General features: G+C 37.1%; 1 protein-coding gene across 8 annotated transcripts in view; it reads left to right on the top strand.

Annotated features, from left to right (window-relative positions):
- Positions 1-5080, top strand: part of dlg1 (discs large 1) — a 745269-nt gene extending 740189 nt beyond the window's left edge. For all 8 annotated transcript variants that reach the window (XM_071595636.1, XM_071595639.1, XM_071595637.1 and 5 more), the window contains one exon: positions 1010-5080. In XM_071595636.1, coding sequence (XP_071451737.1) covers positions 1010-1116 — 107 coding nt within the window. In that variant the 3' untranslated portion in view covers positions 1117-5080. The remainder of the gene's footprint in view (positions 1-1009) is intronic.
- Positions 5081-21625: the final 16545 nt, after the last annotated feature.

The following is a 21625-nucleotide window of genomic DNA, read 5'->3' as shown; positions in this document are numbered from 1 at the left end:
TATATTGATTGACTGGTAGACATTTTACGGAGAGGAGTTGGATAATGATGAGTGAACTAAATGAATGGCTGTTTAATAAAACTTCAGAATCAGCATTTCTCTTCTTCAGTATCTGAACATTGCTAGGTATCACATCAATTGGTCTAAACACCTATTTCCGTACTCCTTCTTTCATGATTGCTCAACATCATCAATTTCTCTCCTTACTAGAAACTATTAGGATAAATAGAATAGACATAATAGATTAAGGGTATTTCAAATTAAATCAAGTCTGTACTCATGCATTGTTTGTCAATGTTGTTGCATTTTACTTTACTATTCATGGGGTGGTCTAGCAAGAATAAAATCAACTTTTATTGCTTTTTTCTCAAAGAGCAATGAATTTGTTAAATCAGTGAACTTTTCTAACTAGTTATACTTTTGTATAATAATATTTTTAAATTGTATTAGTGCTACTCGTTGAAGATTGTTTTGGATTGCAGCTAGATGAGGGCTGTGACTGCTATGGAACTATTGCATCCTAACCTAATAAGTAATTGGAAGTCTACAATTTTTGGTTCAATTGTGTAACCTTTACATTCTAAAGACTAGTAACTGAAACATCTATTTTTTCCAATTCTTCTTTAAGGCAATTTTCAATACTTTTTTATTCCCTAATAATTTCCTTACCCTCTGAAAGTTCTTTATTCTTAAATGTTGTAATTCTTTGTATTCATCCCCTGGTCCTCCTCTTGTGGATTTCCATTCACTTTCACTTGTTCCTTGTGAATGAGCATGTCATTTTGTATGTCCAGTCCAGCTATTCATTCTTTAATTTTTCTGTCGACTTGATTTTCATGAGTTGTCTCCGGGAAACTATGGTAGAGCATAATGTTAAAACCAAAAAATAGTATGAGAAGGTTCTCGAAAGTTGTAATACTCGACTGAGAGTAATTTTATGGAAAACTCTTGTTTTTAATCAAAAACTGCCCTTTTTTCTCCTGAAACATTGGCTGTGTTCCTGTGACAGCTGTCGTTCAAGGTGACACCCCTGAGGAGATATACACAAAGGTTAAAGAAGTGATTCATGAGCAGTCAGGACCCACCATATGGGTCCCATCGAAAGACAGACTCTGATTGGTGGGGCTGGGGGATGGCGAGAGTGAGGCGGAAGAGGAAGATGCAGGGACTAGTGAGGAGGATGAGGAGGAGGAGGCCTCCATCTCGGATGATAGGTCGGTGGTCACTCAAACTGTGTTTGTGGAGCGTCCCTCACCTGCCGCCACTGATGGAGGCTGTCGTGCAATATTGCTAGTTCGCACCTGAGGTGGTTTTTTTTTTTGAGTGAGCATTATTAACACGTGGCACCCAGTTGTACTCTTTTAAAAGAATGCTTGTGATTTTCGTCTCTCAAAAATAATTAGTCAGGTGAGGTGAAGTTGCGAGTCCCCATGCGTGTGAGGTTTTTTTTTTAACTGTGTGAGTGATGTGTTTTGCAGCGGTCTGATGGGGGGGGAGGAGAAGGTAATGAAGTTATAATGAAAAAATGTTTGTTGAAAATCCTCTGGTGATGAGTTAGCGACCATGGAAGAAAGTGTCTTTTTGGAACAATTTTTAGTGAGTTGTCCTGCTCTCAGGCGTGGCCACTTGTTTGTCTAGCAGTCATACCTGAGTATTAGTCTCGACTGGGATGTGAAAATGGTGGTATATATATATATTATGGATTATGTTGACCAATCTAGTTGGATTTCTCTCTTGATCCCGCCCTCCCCCCCACAAATGACCCTAGCTTTATGACTGGCCAGAGCAAGAACACAAAAGGAAAGAGTGGGCTATGAAAGAGTTATGTGTATTGCTAACTTTTTTTTAAGTTTCATTTTATGCTGTTGGTAAACTCTAATTACAGGCTGTATTGAGTGGTGGCAAGCAATTCTGAAGTGGCAAGGTTTGAAAAGATTTTTTTAGACTTAGGTTTCAGGGGAGCAGGAATGTTTATATATATATAAATATAAATATTTTGTCCTTTTGCTAGGAGGAATGATTGTTTTTTTTTGTTTTACCTTTGTACATAATTTAGAGTACAAATGAGAGGCTTTTCAAAGCCTTTTGCACGACTATTTTGCCTCCGACAGTTTCCCCATCTCCCACCATCTTTGTACTCTACGGAAAATAAGTCACAAAGGAATATGGATTTGCATGACTCTCAATTGCCATCACAAAGGAGTGTTTTTTTTAATGTAGGAAAGTTAAACCTCTGATGTTTAATGGGTCACATCACATATGTCCCATAGGAAATAAGGTCCCTTAGTAATGAACTCCTTTTAGTTGGTGAGATGCAGCCTTAAAAGTCTGTGCTCTTGGCAGGGAGAAGATATGAACCAGAGATTTTTAATGCATACTGGGAATATGACATGGAATATGTGGTGAATTATCTTGCTGTTGTATACTTAGGGTACCTTCCTCATTAGAGTGGAAAGTCACGTATGAATGCTATATATGATGTACATCACTTAAAAAAATGGAATTATTGAAATTTACTGGAATCATGGATCTGTCAACGTGGAGCTGACCCAGGAATTTCTTCTGGGTTGTGATGATGACTGTAAAAGTGTAGGAAATTTAGATTGGCAAAAGGATTATTTTTGTAAAAATGAAAGTCATCCTTTTGTCCAATCTCTTTGGTGCTTGTTCGGTGAAAATGTTATTTAGCACCATGTGGTGCATTAGAGATTGAGAGTGTGAACGTATGTTAAAAGGAGAATCAAGTGCAGTGTTTAAGAACCAATTACATAAAAATTATTTTTCTCTGTCCTCCTGATTGCCAAACACAATAATACATCGGATTGAAAACACTTTGGATGCAGAGTTGCATTCACTGCATTATTCCATTCATCTCGTTTTAAAATCTAATCTCCTCACACCATTTGGAATGAGAATGGAGATTGCCAATTGCATCAATCAAGTATTGCATTGTATTTAAGAAAAAAAGTCTGCTTCTGCTCACAAACTAGTACCAACTATTCATCTATCTAACTACCTATCATTTTCTACTTCTCTTGCAAATGAAATAAAGGTTATGCCAACAAAAAATTTTCATTATGGCCTGGCCAAGATATCTCACTGCCAACATGCTACCAATCTTTCAGAAGGTCCTCGGATTTGGTAATGTAAATGTATTCTCCATTTTGGCTAAGATGAAATTACTTTGCAGCTGACAGCAAGGCATCTTAATTCACGGTAGTATTTTTTTTTTGCTTCTGTTAATCATTCATTAGAGGAAATTAGTCCACACAATACATTTTTAGCGTTTTACTAGCAATAATTTGTTTGATACCTTTATTATGATGGCCTTGTTTAGAAGTTGAATCTGACACTTGTTATTTTTTTTTAATTATTATGCATTTTTAGGATTTCTTCTTCCAGATGCAGACTGAAATTTTAAGTTTATTTTCATCGACTGTTTTTTTATATTTTAATATTTTGCTGGCAAAAATCATAATTAAACTATACAAGCTGAGTGCTTGTGACTGAAGTATCCATCAATTTAATGTCAAATATTGAACCAGTCCTTTGATAAAGTAATGCATGTGCATTGCTCTTTTATCAATTGAATTTGGTTCTATAGGCGTACCTGTATACTTTCCCCCAGAATGACTTAACTAGTGTACGTATTATTTCCTATGTAATATTTTTCCTGTTGCAGGGTAAGTATTGAGAATATGATGTAAAATGCGAGTGTTATATATGGCAATGTTTTTGCTCTGTTAAGCATTGAAAGTTGACATCAGTTCTCTCTACTAAGGTACAGGAATGCTATAAAGCCAGAAGGATCTGTGTTCAGGTTTGTTTTGGGTGGCTTGCTGTGCATATTAGGAAGTTGTTTAATTTGTTATATTTTTTATAGAGAAATATCATTGAAGACTGCTTACAGTAACAGTGATTGCAATATGGCCAACGTGTTATTATCACAGCTAGTCTCGCATTACTGTTAATTCTGGCATGGTGAAATATTTTTAGAACATTTGTGGGGAATTGTTAGACGTTAGCAGAGGGAATTGAAGGGCTTTTGAACTCAGAACTTATGACCCTGCTTTCGAAGCTTGTGGAAATGCAAATGCTCTTTTTTCCCCGCATTATTTTGAAAAATAAAAGTCTCTTTCAATTTTCCTGTCTTTGTACACAGTGTCAATCTCTCTTACTTTCTCACTGTTGGATCCAGGTTTGAAGTGTAAAGTTCGACCATTGTGTATAATTTTTAGGGAGTTTAACACATTGTAAATTAATAACGAGTAATTTTTTCGAGGATTCTGATGAAAAATAATGGGAGACCTAGCCGAGAGATTCTATTATTATTTAAAAGCTTATAGTAATTTTTCCAAGCATGTAATCTGTCCCCCCATCTGTCCCATCCTAACTCATATTCCATCCTATCCTGTATACAGCATTTTTAAAATTACCATGCTGTTGCGACGCACTGACTTTAATTTTTATGTACGTGTGTGCGTAGGTATTTTTATGTATGTACACACACATATATATGAACTTGCATATGTATACTTACAAACCTTCATAAAAGCATATGCATCATTATTATTATTATTATTGTAATAAGAAGTTCAAAACAAGCCAAAGGGATGTGTTATATCAGTTGTTGTTGCAGGAGTTGTGTACAATGGCTATGCCTTCTTGTGAACAGTTTGTTATGCATACATTTTTATTCAATTCTGTTTTTTGAAATATTTCTCCTTATCCTAACAATACTCTGTAAAAAAAGAATATGTTGAGCAGTGCAAATGAGGAGCTCATGGATGTTGCAGCTGAAGGGAAGAGCGCTCTTGCATCTGCTAGAAGGCAGCGGATAAAGCCATTATTTGGTTAGAGGTTGTAGGGAAATGCTGTTGGAAGTTTTAATTTGAATCGAATGGAGTCATTAGTAGTGATTGAATAAGCATATTTAATACCTGCATGAAAAATGTATTTAAAAGAAGAATATTTCTGCCTGTCTTACAGCTGTGTAAAACTGTTGTTATCTGTATGAATTTGTTTTAAATATTATTATGCCCATGAAGTGTAAATAAATCGGTTTCAACACATTTAAAAAGGTTTTGTTTGGAAGGCAGTTGGGGATCACCATTCATATTCGTAGATTGGTGAAAAAATTAGTCATCAGGCTTCTTTGAATTACTTGTATTTTTTTTATTTAAGTTTCTGGAATTTTTACTCTTTCCTTGTGTTATTACTACCTGGCCCACCATCACAAAAGAAAGGCATAATCAGAATTTTATATTGTCTCTGAGCATCAATTAATTTTGAAGAATTCAGGGTTGGCTGTTCATCATTTTCCATGCATATTTGCAAAAATGGGTTGCAGGGTATCAGTATACTATTCCCCAAAAAGCAAATAAACTCATATTTCCCCTCTTTTGGTCTCCTCCTTTGAGTTAATTAACTATTAGGAGCAATCATACCTTCAATCGAGTCTTCATGAAGTACTTATTTGTAAAATGGTGTATCCCCTTGTTTCAGCCCATTCTTTATCATTGCTAGAAAAATTAATGAAAGGATAAATGACTCGGAATGTGTGATTTTCATTACTGAGAGTGAGAGTAGGTTTCCATGTATAAGTTTAAAATATATCAAGGTATTTCATTCGACCCAGTATTTTTTAAAATGAGATTTCATTCTCTTTGTTAAGGGATGTTAAGAAAGAAGTTAGCCCAGTGTGTATTTTCAAAAGGCCCCGGTGAATTTTGTATTTTCTAACTCTCCTCCTTGTATAGTTACCATGAAAACATCTATTTTGTCTTGTATCATCAAAGTGAGAAATTGAAAAGTTGTGTCGCATCAATTATTGAAGTGGAATCCATGCACTATTGCTAAGAAAGTATCTTTTTGTTATTTATTTTTCAAGAGTTATTCCTTCAGGTTCAGTACTGTAGCCAAGCTTATAAACTAGGGATTCAAACCAAGACGTTGCTATTAAACCCATGCAACATGCAAATCCTGCTATCAGCAGTGTGTTAAATCTATAACCCATTAAAAATTCCTTGTTGACCCTTAGCATCATTGAAAAACTAATCATACTTTTTTAGGGTGCAATTACGGAGAATTTTAGTGTTTTCATGAAAGGAACCAAAGTTTAAATGAAAATTCATTACCTTTAAAAATTAAATGTATTTACAGAAATGTTGTCATTATATTTACAGATCTAAAATGAAAAATTTAATATAAACCATAAACATAGCAACAAACCCAAAGGTTGGTTTGATAGGTTCACCCAGTACCAAGCCTGACGGAGTGTGAAATTCACACATCAGGGTAGGGGGGCCAGTTCCTTTCCCTGTCCCAGTTATGGTTTCCCAGGAAGATCTGGTACCCAAAAAAATCACATAGCTTGGGTGAAGCTGCAGGTGCTCCATGCAAATTAAATATAATGATATTACAATAAATACAATAAAATCGGCTTGCAGTTAAAATCATTGAAATTTGATATCATAATAATTATCTTACACATCTACATGCATTAAGATTCCCATTTCTTCCTGCACAGTGATAGGACTAATAGTTTATACACACAAAGAGATGTTGAGGAATTCTTTCTTTATCAGACTGCTGTTAAGATTTATGAAGGGTAAATTTGTCAGTGCGTAAAGACTGTGTTTTTAAAAATTATTTGGAAAACATATCTAATGAGGTAGTATTTTTTGATGTTGGTGCATACATTTTATATATACCCCTGGATGGAGATACTAGTTCAATGTGAAAGGTAAATGGTTGTTCTGAGCCATGTCAAATCATTTTTAATATTCATTTAGAGAGAAATGGAAAACCACATAGGAGGGATGTGCTGTGGAATGGGTAGGATCAGAAGAGAAATGTGAGGAGTTGAGGGTTTATGGCAGGGGTGATGATTTTGAAAAGATGAATGGAGGTTGGTTGGGTGTATGACTGGATAAGAAGACAGGCATAGTGGTTTTGGAAGAAAGTTTCCTTTTTAATGTTCCATTTTCATAATTTTCTTTCCAAAACTTGAGCAATGTTTTTAGCAAAACAGTGATTAAGGTTGACACAGTTTCCCATTGAAATCAGTTTCATGATTTCATCCTCATTTTAAATTAATTATGAAAATATTTTTAAACTATTGAAATGGTTTTAATATTACATATTAAATAGCCGAGCATATAGTGTTTTACAAGGTAATTTGAAAGTGTTAAGTTAAAACTAGATTAAAGGCTATTGATGTATTTTACTTTTTAGCTAAACTTTTAACTTTGTTTTGTGCAATGAAATTTTATTTGAATTTATATTTCTGACAGGTTTCCATAAGGAGAATCAGTTGATTAGTTCAAAGAGCCTAAGTCATTGAAATGCACATGAATTAATGTTTCTTCAGAAATTAAAACATGAAGACAAAGAGATACTGATGAAAAAAATATGGAAATAGTAAGTTTCAAAACTGAATTTATAAATAAATTTTCAATATTGAGCAATATTAAAATGCAATTGAAAAAGATTTTAATTAAATAGAAAATGAGTGAAAGTGCGTACTATCGCAAATATATGTGAAGGGCATCAATCATTAAGATATTTATTAGCTGTTAAGTACTAATTCAAAATCATTTCCCTATTGGTAAATTAGCAGATTCTCTTATTTCTTTCTATATTTTCTGACAAATTATTGTTTATTAAAATATTATTTAAAGTTTCAATGAATTTAATATCACCTGCTTTTATTAGAGGTATTGCACATTGAATAATGCACATTGAATAGAAGAATATGAAAAATACTCTTCAGGATATATGTACAGGAATGTGCAATGCCTGTACAATGTGTATAGCCAAAAGCCACAATAAATATTCTACAGCAAATCATATGAAATTAATCAACATGCATGTATCTTGTATGGAAGTCTCATGGATGTGATTAATAATTCAAACAGAGGAACGAGATGGCATTAGCCAACAAGAATATAGGGAAGCACATGTAAAAGAATACTCACGCGTATTCCAGTAAGTCATTAATATGCAATTATTTGTTTTCCTTTTTATGTCTTAATTGAATTGAAAAAAGAATTTTCGAAAATTTTCTCGAGTCTAGATTTTCAAAATGATAATTTCTTATAGCACCTCTTTTTCAATTGAAACGTACTTGACTGTTATTACATTATCTAAAATTTAATTTCTCTCATAAATTATTTTTGGGGTTTACTTTAGGTCTCTCTTATCTCTTTATCTATCACTTTACCTAATATATACTATATTATCTCTCCAAGGTAAATCAAGCGTAGAAGTGACAAAATTTTAAAGGAAATGGCAAGCGGATTTGTGTTCAGATCTTAAGATGGCCAAGGTTCAATGGGGAAAGTGCGCGGTAAATGCTCTTCGCCCGATGACCACATAATTACACATCTCCCTCCAGGCGAACTATTCCGTGACGACAGCGCCAAAGTGAAGCTCTTGGTGGATGTCCCCACCTTTGACAAGAGTTCCAAGGGACCAAAGAGTAGGAATGCTGACGTCAACAGTCGAAGGTAAAAATCATAAAAATCGCAGGGTAGCGTGAAAATACCCGATGGTAAAAGGGAGAGGAAATTCTCGTGTGATAAGCACTTTGTGAAAGGAAGTCAGTCTTAGCTGAATTTCTCCGCCATTGTGGTAAGTGGGGAGCTGCTAGTTGAATTGACCAGTGGATTAGGTTATTTGCGTCATTTGGGAATAGAAGGGATTACAGGGGGCGAGGGAAGGGTGAAGTGATAGAGAAGTCATTGGTGATAACATTGAAAAATTCTCCGGATGCAAAGCTGATCCGTCGCTGTGTAAACCCATTGCACTACCTTACGCATCATTCAAATCACGGAGAGCCGTTTTTTCCTACTGTCTCCCGTTTTAACTTAGATAAATTTGACACCCGTAATATCAAACTGCCTGGGTTTTGATGACCGTGTCGTGAGGACTCACTTGAACTTGGACACATGACTGTCCGTTGTCCAGCCAATGCTTCTACACATAAAGCACACGAAAAACGAGAGAAAGGCACTGGGTTAGCCTCCGTATATTGTGTATCCCAAGAGTGAAATGTTTTAACCTCGGTGCTCTCTTCCATCATATTTCATGGAGAATGCCTTCCGGTGCGTCAGTTTAAATTGTGGGTTCGCATGTAAAAGAAATGTTTTCCTTCAACGTACTCTCCTGTAATTTTTTCTCCTTTTGAATTGCCCATCATCCTGTCGAATGTTTTCTTTTCATGGGGCATCCGGAATCGGTCTGGAATTTCCGGTCCTCATGGTCGTCCCTGTCCCCGGCATCTGTTTCCACTAGGCGTGGCCTCGCTCGACTTTCCTTTAAGCCGTTCGTTCGATCGTCTTAAGGGCGAGCGATCCTGTCATTTACGAGATGCAGAATTATGAATATCCTCTATATAGGGTTCTGTTTGTTTTCAAGGACCAGCGATTCGATGAAACGAGGGTCGAATGGAGACTGTTGCGATGTGGGAATGGAAAAGGATGGAAAAAATAAGCCTAATGTAGAGTGGAAGTGCATAAGTAAGATTAGGAATGGTGTGGGAAGTTTGTGAAGGAAATTCGATATAGACTGGAAGGGTAGATGGAGGAGATGTTGTGATATAACGGTTTGTCAAGTAAGTAATGGAGAGTGTTGAAGTGATTGATAATTATTGTTTCGCATGGTATGAAGGGAATAGAAACTTTATGGAGGGTAACCTTTGCTTTGTGAACATTGATCTTCATCTGATACCCATTAGACTGATGTTTCAATGCGTAATGACAATCCCCTTGGCCGACTTGCTAGCCTAGGCTAGATTATCTGCAAAAAAATCTGGTTTTATAAATTCCCTCCTATTCTCATCCCTATCTCCAGTTCTTCCCATGGGCAAAAATTAAATACTTAATAATAAAAATGTATACCCTTGAACTATGTGTATATATGTGTACATGTATATATATATATATATATATATATATATATATATATATATATATATATATATATATGTGTGTGTGTGTGTGTGTATATACATATATCATATACATACCTATATCATATATATATATATATATATATATATATATATATATATATATATGGTGGAAATCTATGGTAACAGTGGCCACAATCCAGAAAAATGATATCCCTAATCACTCTTTTTCCCTTGATAATTGAAAAATTTTATTTTTTCCAGCCTTTTCTAGGAAGTCTGTATTCCCTTACCACCCCTACTAATACAACCCATGTACATCTGATAACATCAATGAAATTCCGTTTTTGTTTCTTAATTTTGAAAGCCAAATTGTGTCAGATTGATCAAACCAACCTCCGGGTTGATGATTTTGGATCCGTTGACATTCATAGATTAGCTATCTCCAAATATCTCAGTTTTAACATATGGGCGTTGTCCATCATGAATCTCAGATGTATTGGTTTTTGTGTACATTTTACAGAAATTTTTTCATGATGTGAAATTATTACATTTTATTATTTTGCGTATTATGTGCTATTATTCATTAATTATTTGTTCTGATATCACTCTGATATCTGAGTTATACGAATCCGCGAGAGCGAAAAGTTGAGATTTTCTCGTCTACTCAGCGCCGTAGACATCCAAACCCTTTTGCTTTGTATTTTCATTTAGATTCGGTTAGTCAAATAACGAGAAACATAAAATTGTTTACATCTTCGTCTAATCATGCTATATGTTGAATTTCTGTGCCATGGTATGTTCAATGTTTTTTTACTTTGTCTAAGGTGGTGTTTTCAATTTTTACTTAAATTTGAAATACATGAAGTCGAGTTATTTCAATAAGTTACTCCGGTGCAACTATTATTTTTTTAATTACATGTCCATTTCATTGAAGCTAGCTTTTTCCTCAAATTTTAAGAGACTTCGGAAATGCCTGTAGTAGCTTAACTTAATTCTAAATGGCTAAGGTGAAATTCGTGAATTATTTTCACCCGTTAAACATATTGAATATATTTCACTTGAATTTGCGAAGCTAATTTCTCCATAATCCCCGGTCAATCAGATGGGTGGACGCTGGTATTTTCACTCTTGAAGTAACTCAATCCAATGAACTGCACTAAAATTCTTCCTTGAAGTGGATACAGTAAGGAAGACGCGAACGGAGTATGGCGAGTAGGAATCGAAAGATATATGAGAAGATGTCCCGTTGAAAGATATGGAGAGGAGGGTCGCCATCTCCCCTTAATCTCTTGTTCTAGGAGGCACCTTTCTAAAAATAGTCATTAAAAGCGTATCCTGCTGCTATTTTCCGAAGAAATATTTAATCGTCCAATAAAATTGAAAATTCTACGAAATTATTATAGTGTATAGTTACCATCATGCTGCAAGGTTCTAAGTTATAGGCATACCGCTAGGCTTATCCACACTCGTTTGAGGATCAGGGCTAAAAAGAGGGGGAACTAATCTATCACTTGGAAATGAGAAGAAACGACCGAACTTCTTCCCAGCCACACGGCTGCAACCGTGGACCAGGGGTAGATTCAAGGGGAGGGGATTGCCCTCAGATATATTTTTGGTTTTATATTATATTTAAATTAAATATTAAAGAGTTTGCATCATGATGTCAGGTATGTGCCATTTTAATGACATTTTCTGAATTTATCACCTAAAATATGCTATCAAGTGGCGATGATAAAACAGGATCTTAAACATGTTTTGGTTTTTATAGAAACTGACGTTGGAAATCCAAGATTGTAGGCATGCTTTTATGGTAGTGAAGGACTGATAACAGAAGAATTTATCGGTTAATGGTGCAGAAATACGATGTACTTGTAGTTCTTACGAAAAACTGATATCACGTCCGCAATTATATAATAGCTGAAATGGAGTTAACATATCAGCACCTCTCTCTTTCAAAAATGATATTAAATAAATTGTGGTAAAAACGGCCGAAATCGTATAGTTTATATAATTGGCGCTATATTATTATTTCAAAATACGTTTTAGAGCATGTTTCAAAAATGAGTATGAACCTCAGACTACTTAAAATATTTATATTCGCATCCTATCCATTTATTTGCCGCGCATGAATGGGTTTTATAGTACTTTTCATTCTTTAATTCATTATCTAATATGATACATCAAATCGTAAAGTAACGATTCAACCTCCTTAATTAGACAGCCGGAACTACTTTTGAATGCCTGTTGTCTCCCGAGCATAAAATTATCAACTGTAGGGTGCAGTCTCTGAATTAGTGCAGTCGTTTCATGATTTAATATGATTTTCAACTTTCTTTAAGGTTATAGAATTATTTTTCTTCGTTATTAAAGATAGCCCTCTTACTTGAGTTATTTTCTCGATCCGCTACTGCCTTGGACTTGAATCGTTCGTCATAAGATCTTACCTGCCGAAAAAATCAGAACATCATTTTATGGGCATTTCCATTCTTGTTCACGTCGTTCATTCTTCGCCTCTTCTTATGCTCATTATATATATTATCCTTCCCCTGAGGAGCATAAATTAAGTTCAGCTAGCGAAGCATAAGATTTATGCTGACTAATTGTTACCTTCTGTAAGGTTTTAGCCCCAGATTGATCATCACCGTGTGTTCCACAGTGCTGTAGCACGAACTCAATATTTTCCCTGCATTTACTCGTCCGTGGAGGTTCAATATCGTGCCCCACGGGATGCATAGAGAGTTAATCAAGGGCGTGACATTATCTGAAGTCGGCACGTTCACCTCTTGCCTAGGAAGTCACGGAACTAGGTGCCCTTTCAATGTTTGATGTAATTTGTGGGAGTATAAAAATATGTATACGATCGAACAGTTGTTGGCTTTGGTTCTCAAATATCTTTACCTGTCCCAACGACATACTTCGAATTAGCAACAAACTTGTGAACTTTACTTTTTACTCTTTCGTTAATTCGATTTTCGGAACGGATTTGAGCGATTCATTTCACAAGTCAAAGTTTACAAAGCTCTTCAACCGCTTCCTGTATGACTTCGTGTCTTATTTACACTCTTTGTTTCTGCTGAGCCTAAAATGCATTGACATGTAATAGGGCAAAAAAGAGTTCATAGTTTGCAGGGAGAATCAGGCTGAAGATGTTGACACCTTACATTTTTTGCGAAAGTTCATTTAACGTTAGGCAATGCATAGGAAAATCATTTATTAGTGACTGCCCATCATATGATTAATAGTCAACGAAATAAATTTTAAGGGTATTAGGAGGAGAAATCAGTTTTAAGAGTGTATATATATATATATATATATATATATATATATATATATATGTCTATACCATAAAATCAAATTATTTTTAGCAACTAAATTTTTCATGAATTATTTTGACTACTGATTTCTTCTTATATTCTATGGTGAATGATTTTATGTGAGGCATTTTATTATTTATAATTTAATTTATTTGCAACGCTCGATTTTAATACTCCTTAGTGCTTGGTGCTTTTTGCATTAAAAGTGATCTTGTTGCTGATAAAAAGCTATGTTTAAAGTATCTTAAGGAGAATCGGGGTAGAATTATCCAGAAAGAAATGTTTGTCATTTCATGCAGAAATGATGTCATTTATATTAATCTAGTAAAACAAAATACTTCTCTATTTATGCGAGGAACGTTAATTATTATGTAGCATTTTCTATCTAGTGGGTTTTGATAGTTTTCGATAGTCGTTTTCTGCACTGCACCCAATATCTTGCGATCAACTTAATTGTTTTCTTGTAGAATGCTCTTCTTTATGCCCTTAGCTTCATGTGTTTTATCTTTCCAAATTCTTCTCGGGCATCCTTTTTTTTCTCCTTTGCGTCGGTCTTCAATGAATTACCTTGCTTTGCAATCGCTCATGATTCACGAGTCTTATATGCTTTGGGGTATTTGCTTGCATAGTGTCAAATATCGTGGTCCTTAAGCCTATGGGTCTATTCTTTCATCCAATCCACTCGCTCTTCCCTGGAACCCCATTTCAGTAGCAAGAAGTTTTACTCTCATTCGTTCTGCTAAGTGTCGCGGTTTCTGCTCAGTGTTGTCATACTTTCAGCTAGAGACACTTTCTAAATATCTTAATTTTCTTTTCCCAACAATTCACCTGTCTAGTAGCGACTCTTCCTCGTTCCGTTCAGCCGTTAATGTTCCTTTCGCACACCCCATCTTTTATCTTTACTCACAGGCATTTATAGGTGTCAGCTCCTTTCACAGTCTCACAACTAAGCTTTATATCAATGGATTCTCCTCCCACAACTGCACAATTCGTTTTTGATGTGTTAACTATAAGGCCCCATTTCTAGTTTTCCGTTTCTAGTTTCCTGGGCAAATTTGAAGTATCACGTGGTCTTTTAGTTGTGGGAATGTTTAGGATTTGTCTTGACGGAACGCGGTAATTTCTCGTTTCTCGTTCATTTTGTGCAACTAAAGGCATCGGTAATCTTTAAAACCCCCGAGGCCCATCTCTAATTATTTGGCCTCCATTAAATAGCCTTGTTAATAGTAAAAACATATTAGGGAATTTTGAAACATTTTTCTGCAAAGTGCATTTTTAGTGGCGTGTGCTGATGTAGGGAGCTCAAGCTGCAAGTATTCCGAATGTCAGCCTGAAAGAAGGGCGAAAGAATGAATTTAATAGAAAACTGATAGAATAATACACAGGTGTACACTATGCCATTATCTGAACCTCGCATATTTGTCCCTCAAATAAAGAATTTTGCACGCTCTCTACGTATGCATTGTTTTTTCTGTTAATTGACTATTCTTTTTGGTTCTATAAATGTTTACTTAGCATTTCATAGGAATTCTTCCAAGAAATTCATAACTTTTAGACTCATTTTCCCGCAGTAGACTTGTGGCGATCAGTGGGCTATTTTCAAATGGTTTATTGAAATACCTATTTTTTCCTTTTCTCCTCCCTTGTAGGTAATTATTTTATAACTTATTTTTCTTGTTATTTAAGCTGCTATCTTCAAATTTAATTTTTCACATGAAGGAATAAGTAACTACTTCCTCAATGGACGCAGCTCACCCTAAGTACATGTATTTGATCTCAAATTCATCTCAGATCCCAGGTCTTATAATCGCTTTCGTTATATTGATTTTTTAGAAAATGTTTGAACTAATAATTTTCCTGTTAACAAAGCAAAGGCGACACCTGCTTCGAAAATATTTATTTTCTGGTTGAAAATTGAAATTGTTTGATAAACAAAATAACATAAAAACCTTTGACAGCATCGCGTTGCATACATTCAATGCGTTGCATACGCTCAATGTTACGGTATTTGTTTAAAACATCATGAATATTGTACACAACGATGTCTCATCATTGACTGCAGGGCTCGCTTTCACTATTCGTTTTCATACTCTTTATTTATTCAGCCGAAGGTTTCTCCGGCCAAATACATCTTCTTGGAGCTCTTCGTATGTCTGCCAATAGAATTTATTAATTGAGCGTCGGAAAAATTTGAGAAAAAATGTAAAGAGAGGAAATTCAATATTACTAATATTGAAATAAGGGCGTCAGAGAATAGGGAATAAAACATGCGGTAAAAGAATAAATTACCGAGAGTGACTTTCCTGGTGATACTGTGAAAACTAACCAACTGTAACTCGTTTGGTTTATGGATAAATCTGGCCATGAGTATTTTTGATAGAGCACTAGGTTTTTATTTAAGGTAGTAATGGGATTATTATGCATGTTAATGACAATGTACCCCAACAAGTGCTGAGAACTTACACCGCTTAGACCTATGCACATACGAACATATGCACGTAAATATGTGCACTGCTCCCGCGTATAGAATAGATAACTCGATCTCCATTAAATTCAGCAGTTGTCATAGCGACACGCGCGACATGTTTGAAGTCCCAATAGTTGCCTTCCAAAGACAAATAAATAAATGATACTACTTGAGTTGTAACAGGAAATTTGGTGAAGGGTGTCAGGGAAACCTGTAATTATGTAATGGTGAAGCTTCTCGAAGGGTTCATAAAAAAACAGACAACAAGGCTTTCCTGTCAAATATATTTAGGCGTTTGACTCTGGTTTGTTATGGCTTCGTGTGAGGGAAGAATGAGTGTTGATATATATCCTTGTGGAAGACTGTTTATCTTAGTTAGGGTTGATATGCCGATATACTATTGGAACATTATAATTCCTTAAGGGTAAGAAGATATTTCACAGCCCTGTACTTTATTCTGACTTCGCAGCCCTAGTACTATAGTCTGCTCGTGACTGGGGGGGGGGGATCTTAGTTTTTATAATAAAATTGTAACTCTTAATATCTGATCGTAATAATATTTGACGAATCTAGTCATAATCCTCTTTGAGGTACAACTCACTCACTCACAGCTTCCTTTGTCACCACGATTAAGGGTCTGAGGGAACAACGAAATGCGTACGTGTTCATGGGACCACGTCTGCTATTGGTAACGCAGTAAACTGTTAAAAAAAATAGTCACCTTCAAAGTCGTTCCATCGTTTTTCCTCTTGGTCACTTCCGATTTGCGTGGCGCCCTTTGCTCTTTGGCGCAAGCGAGGGGCGTCCCTCGTTGGCGCCACGGGGACCCCTCGGCTGACGCGCTGAAAACCGGAAATTCACTCGGGCGATAAATCACCCGCGCCACGTTTTGTCACTGGAGAGGAAATTCCAAGAGGAGGGGGGGGAAGGTGGCTCACTCTCCTGCGAAAATAATAAATAGTCGTCCCGAACTGAAAAGCCACAGGAGTGTTGCGACAGCTAAAATCGACGTCAATCTAAAGCAGTCATTCCCAGTCAGGGTTCGTTTGCGTTCACATATTGTCCTGAATGCAGCCAAAAAGATTATTCCGAAGGGGGGGGGGTTAAGACCTTAACTATTAATTAGCATTTAATAATTTTATCATTTAGGAACATTAGATTACAGTTTAATTTCGGATAGTCCGAATCGTTGTACGTATTGTTTTCTAATGCTACGACCACGATTTTACCTGCGAAAATGGGGAGTGGCATTATTCTGTCGCTGTCTGCGTTAAACTCATACAATTAGCATGCGTCAAGAGGTGTAAGTCTTGCATGCAATTTGCGGTCTCCCAGATTAGCATTTTCAATATTTGACGTTTTCGATAAGTCCTTTAAAAGATTTCACTAAAATAAGATCAGCTTTTCTCAGTATTCATTTGATTCAGAAATTAGGTCCTGTGCATTTTCTCAACGCGTGTTTGAGGAGGAATCTAACGTGAATTAATGCCTTTCTATTAACTTTTTTATTCTAGTACTACTCCGATGTTAGTTTGATGATGACAATAAATCGATATAATATTTCACAAGACGCTAGTGTTCCGCGAGCCCATTACACGATAATTTCCCAAAGCTCTAAAAAATAGTTCGAATTTTCAAATTTGCGTAAATTTATGAAGAAGTTGAAAATTTGAAGAGACTAATGTGGACTATAAATAAAATAGTGGGATGTTTTGAAAGTTTAACATGGTCAAATGGTCGTGTTATAATATGGTAGAAGCAGCGAGGGTTATACATACAATTAAGGAGACATTTTGTAGCGGCAAGAAATTCATTGGGTAATATGGGGTAATACGTTGCCAGCATATACATAGTCATTAATACTTGGTTTTTTGCTGTGAAAACGTTGAAACTGTGTCGTTCATATTTGTAAGTGACAAGTGTGATGTCAGTGACAACTGAGTCAGCAGCCAAAATGACCTATTTCTTATCATAGCCTCAGTGTTTGGCGAATCAGGAGGGAAATTAGCCTAAACATGAAATATACGTGAAACGTGATTCGTTTTGTTTTTGGACATTGGCAATATTTAAATGCGACAGTTATCAGCTCGACTTGAAGGCCGATTTCCTAAGTGATGTTCAATTTGTACTGAGCAACAGCATGTTTAATTTACGTGAAAATGACAGGAAAGGGCCAATTCTCCCCTTTCTTGTGCCACCTGTAATTTCTAAGGAAGTTCAGGTAACCAAATGATCACACCTCTCGGAGTTGCGAGTTAATTTTGGCCATTGCAATTACGGATTTGTGAGCTGGTGCATTGTCTTGATGAAACAACACTTTCTTCTTAGCCAAATGCGGCCGCTTTTGCTTGATTTCTTTGCTCAAACGCCGCAATAAGTTCGCATAATACTCGCCGTTGAAAGGTTTTCCTTTTTCAAGATAGTCAATGAAACGTATCCCAAGTGCATCCAAAAAGCCAACGCCATGACCTTGCCTGCTCATGAAACGGTCTTCGCCTTCTTTGGAGGGGGTTCTCCCTTTTGAATCCATTGTTTTGATTGTTCTTTTGTCTCGGGTGCGAAGTGATGGACTCATTTCATCCGTGGTTATGAAACGGCGCAAAAATTCTGCTTTGTTGCTGTGAAACTTTGCTAAACACTCAATTGAAACATCTTTACGACACTAATTTTGCTCGAGTGTGAGCAAACGCGGCACCCATCTTGCACATTGCTTTCTCATGTCCAAATTTTCAGCTAATATGCGATGTACCACACTTTATGAAATGCCTACCATGTCTGCTAAGTCGCGCACTTTCATTCCCGATCATCCAGTATCACTTAGTGGATTTTCTTCATCGTTTCTTGAGTTGTCACCTCATTTGGTCGACCAATGCGATGCTCGTTTTGACAGCTCGTACGGCCTCGTTCAAACTCTCCTACCCAATATTTAACTGTTGTAAAGCAAGGAGCAGACTCACCCAGAGTAGAATCCAGTTCAGCTTTTATATTGATTGGGCTGAGGCCTTCCAAATAAAAGTACTGTATCACATAACGATGACCAATTTTCTCCATTTTCACAAATCCACTGAAACGTTCACTATTGATGGCTCCCAAATAAATGCTAAAAAAAACGGCGTCTTCGAATTTGAAACATACGCATTATAAATTTCGTACTTTCTAATACCGTGATATTTTCTTGGCTGTTTTGAAACCGGGGTCCTGAAGTCTACAGGGTTCGTCCGGAAAATAAGTGTACTGAGCTCAGGAAAAAAAATTTATTACACTTTTACATATCTTAAGCTAATATTCCTCAAAATAGGACCCTTGTGAGTCGATACACTTGTTCCAGCGGCGTTCCCATTCCTGGAACGCTCCCGCGAAGGCATCATCGGGAACCTCTCGAAGACACGTCATCACGGCCTCTTTGACGGCGTCCAAAGTCCCGTATCGCGTTCCTTTCAAACTCCTCTTTATCTTCGAGAACAGAAAGAAGTCCGGTGGTGCCAAGTCCGGGCTGTAGGGCGGGTGCGGCAGCGTTGCCACGCCGTGCTTGGCCAAGAAGTCCGACACGACAAGCGCGGTGTGAGACGGCGCATTGTCGTGATGCAGCCGCCAGATGTTTTTGATCGCTGGCCGGACGCGGGCGACTCGTTTTCGAAGCCTGTCGAGCGCTTGGACGTAAAATGCAGCATTTACAGTTTGTCATTCAGGTACAAATTCGTAGTGGACGACTCCCCTTTTGTCAAAAAAGACAATGAGCATCACCTTGATCCGAGATTTGCTCATGCGAGCTTTCTTTTGACGGGGTGATGATGGGGTGTGCCACTCCGCACTTTGTTTCTTCGACTCCGGGTCGTACTCAAAGATCCACGTCTCGTCACCCGAAACAACGTTCTCTAAAAAATGTGGATCATTTTTGCAGTGATCCGCAAGTTGTGTCGCGATTTCCAAACGATTGAGTCTTTGATCATCACTGAGCACTTTCGGCACCAACTTTGCACAAATTTTTCGCATCTGTAACTGCTCCCTAATAATCTCGTGCACTATTGTTTTTGGAACATTACACTGCTCTGCTATCATCCGAACACTAAGACGACGATCAGAGTTCAGTACATCGCGAACTTTTCGCACATTTTCGTCGGTGAGTGTCGTTGATGGGCGTCCAGGCCGTGGTTCGTCGTCGACCTCTTCTCTGCCCTCCACGAACATCTTGTGCCACCGAAGGATCATGTTTCTGGACATGGCTGACTCCCCGTAAGCCTGGTTAATCATACCGACAGTTTCGGTAGACGATTCCCCAAGCTTTACCGCAAATTTGATGGAATAACGCTGCTCCAAAAACTTCGGCATCGCGTTCCGTGACGTGGGTCGAGCGTGGAGGTTCGCGTTAACAGAGCTCCTCACTACACCACAGCTCAGAGCCGACTGCCTTTTTCAGCGTCGCTTGCCAACATACCCCCCTCCAATCGCAGCCCGTCAGAGTGGTGCTGGGCGCGCCTGGAGCGGCGGGAAAAAATCAGTACACTTATTTTCCGGACGAACCCTGTATTGACGAACGTTATACTTTATAAGCTATAAAACCCCTTAGTGGCTATTTATAGTAAATTAAAATTAAACCATATTGGCGGCTCGCCCTTTATCTAAAAACTGTGAGGGAAAATATAGTATTCCTTAATCCTGATAAGATTTCTGATTAGATCTGCCATTTTTCATTCTCGTAGGAAGAACAATAAAACTAGTGAGAAGTTGACCACGAGTAAAATTAAGGCCAGGGTGAAAGTAAGTAATATGTTTAAGAGTGAAGAAATCGAATGTTAATGACGAAGTTCCCCAAATGCTCGTTGTCCAAGCAACCCATGCTTTATTTGGTGGTTTGGAGGTGAATGTATGAAAGTGACGGCACAAGTGTCCTCAGCTGTCGATCACCTAATTCACAACTGCTGCTACTACTTGTAACCAAAAGTTAATTCGACCGGAGTCCCGAAATTGGGTTTCGGTTCAGCATGGCCAACTCCTTGCCAGATCCAAGTCAGTTAATATGGCGGCAGGATCGCCTGGTCTTTCTCTTCATTGGAAGGAGGTCTCTTTAGCAGTGATGTTGAAAATGTATCATTACCCCCGTCGTACTACGGTAGGAGATATGCTAATCAAATTAGAGATATTAAAAGTAGAACTGATAGATTTAAGATGTCATTTTTTCTGCGAACGATAGGGGATCATAATAACATTGTTCGACCGCAGTAGGGTCATGTTCGGATAAAATTATTCTGGTGTTTATTCACCCCCTGCCACACACCCTGGCGGTGGCTTTCAGGGTATAAATAAATAAATTCCTTTCGTGGACCTTCTGAGGAGAAGCGCTGACGATGATGGTAGCATTGCGAGACTTGACGAAACAGCTTAGTTTCGACTTGAATGACCGAGTGGCTAGTCTTTTGAACAGACTCTTACACCCTCAAATGAGTGCATGGAATTATTTATGGGAATCAGCACCCATTTCTCTCTGCCCACGCCTCATTAATATGTCCATAAAAAAGCGGATAATATGGAAGCCATTCAAATTAATATCTTGAAGAAGCTATAAACATTATTGCATATTTATTTTAGCTCTCAGACCTTATAGTGTCTTCTGAATAGCGGCTTGAAGTGTGTTTCGTTTTAAACGGGCATCTGTTGGCTGAAGTCATTTCGGTGATCAGTTTTTTTTTTAACTCATGCAACTAGTCCACATGAGATGTAATGATTGTTTTTACGGTTAGCAAAAGGCACTAATCAACTGTAACGTATCAATAGAATAGAATTTTATTTCGACTGCTCCACATACATCACTTTTTCCAAGAATAATAATTTCCTTAGCAAGTTTCGCTAAAACATCATATTTTTTTTAAGAATTTTGTCCCGGAAAATCTTAAATATATCCATGCTTGCATGTTCTCGTAAAATTATAGC

Source organism: Hetaerina americana, unplaced genomic scaffold (genome assembly GCF_022747635.1).
Source record: "Hetaerina americana unplaced genomic scaffold, ioHetAmer1.1.p SCAF_7, whole genome shotgun sequence".
Classification (NCBI taxonomy): domain Eukaryota; kingdom Metazoa; phylum Arthropoda; class Insecta; order Odonata; family Calopterygidae; genus Hetaerina; species Hetaerina americana.
Note: the sequence above shows the minus strand (reverse complement) of the source record. Positions and strands in the feature narration are given on the sequence as shown.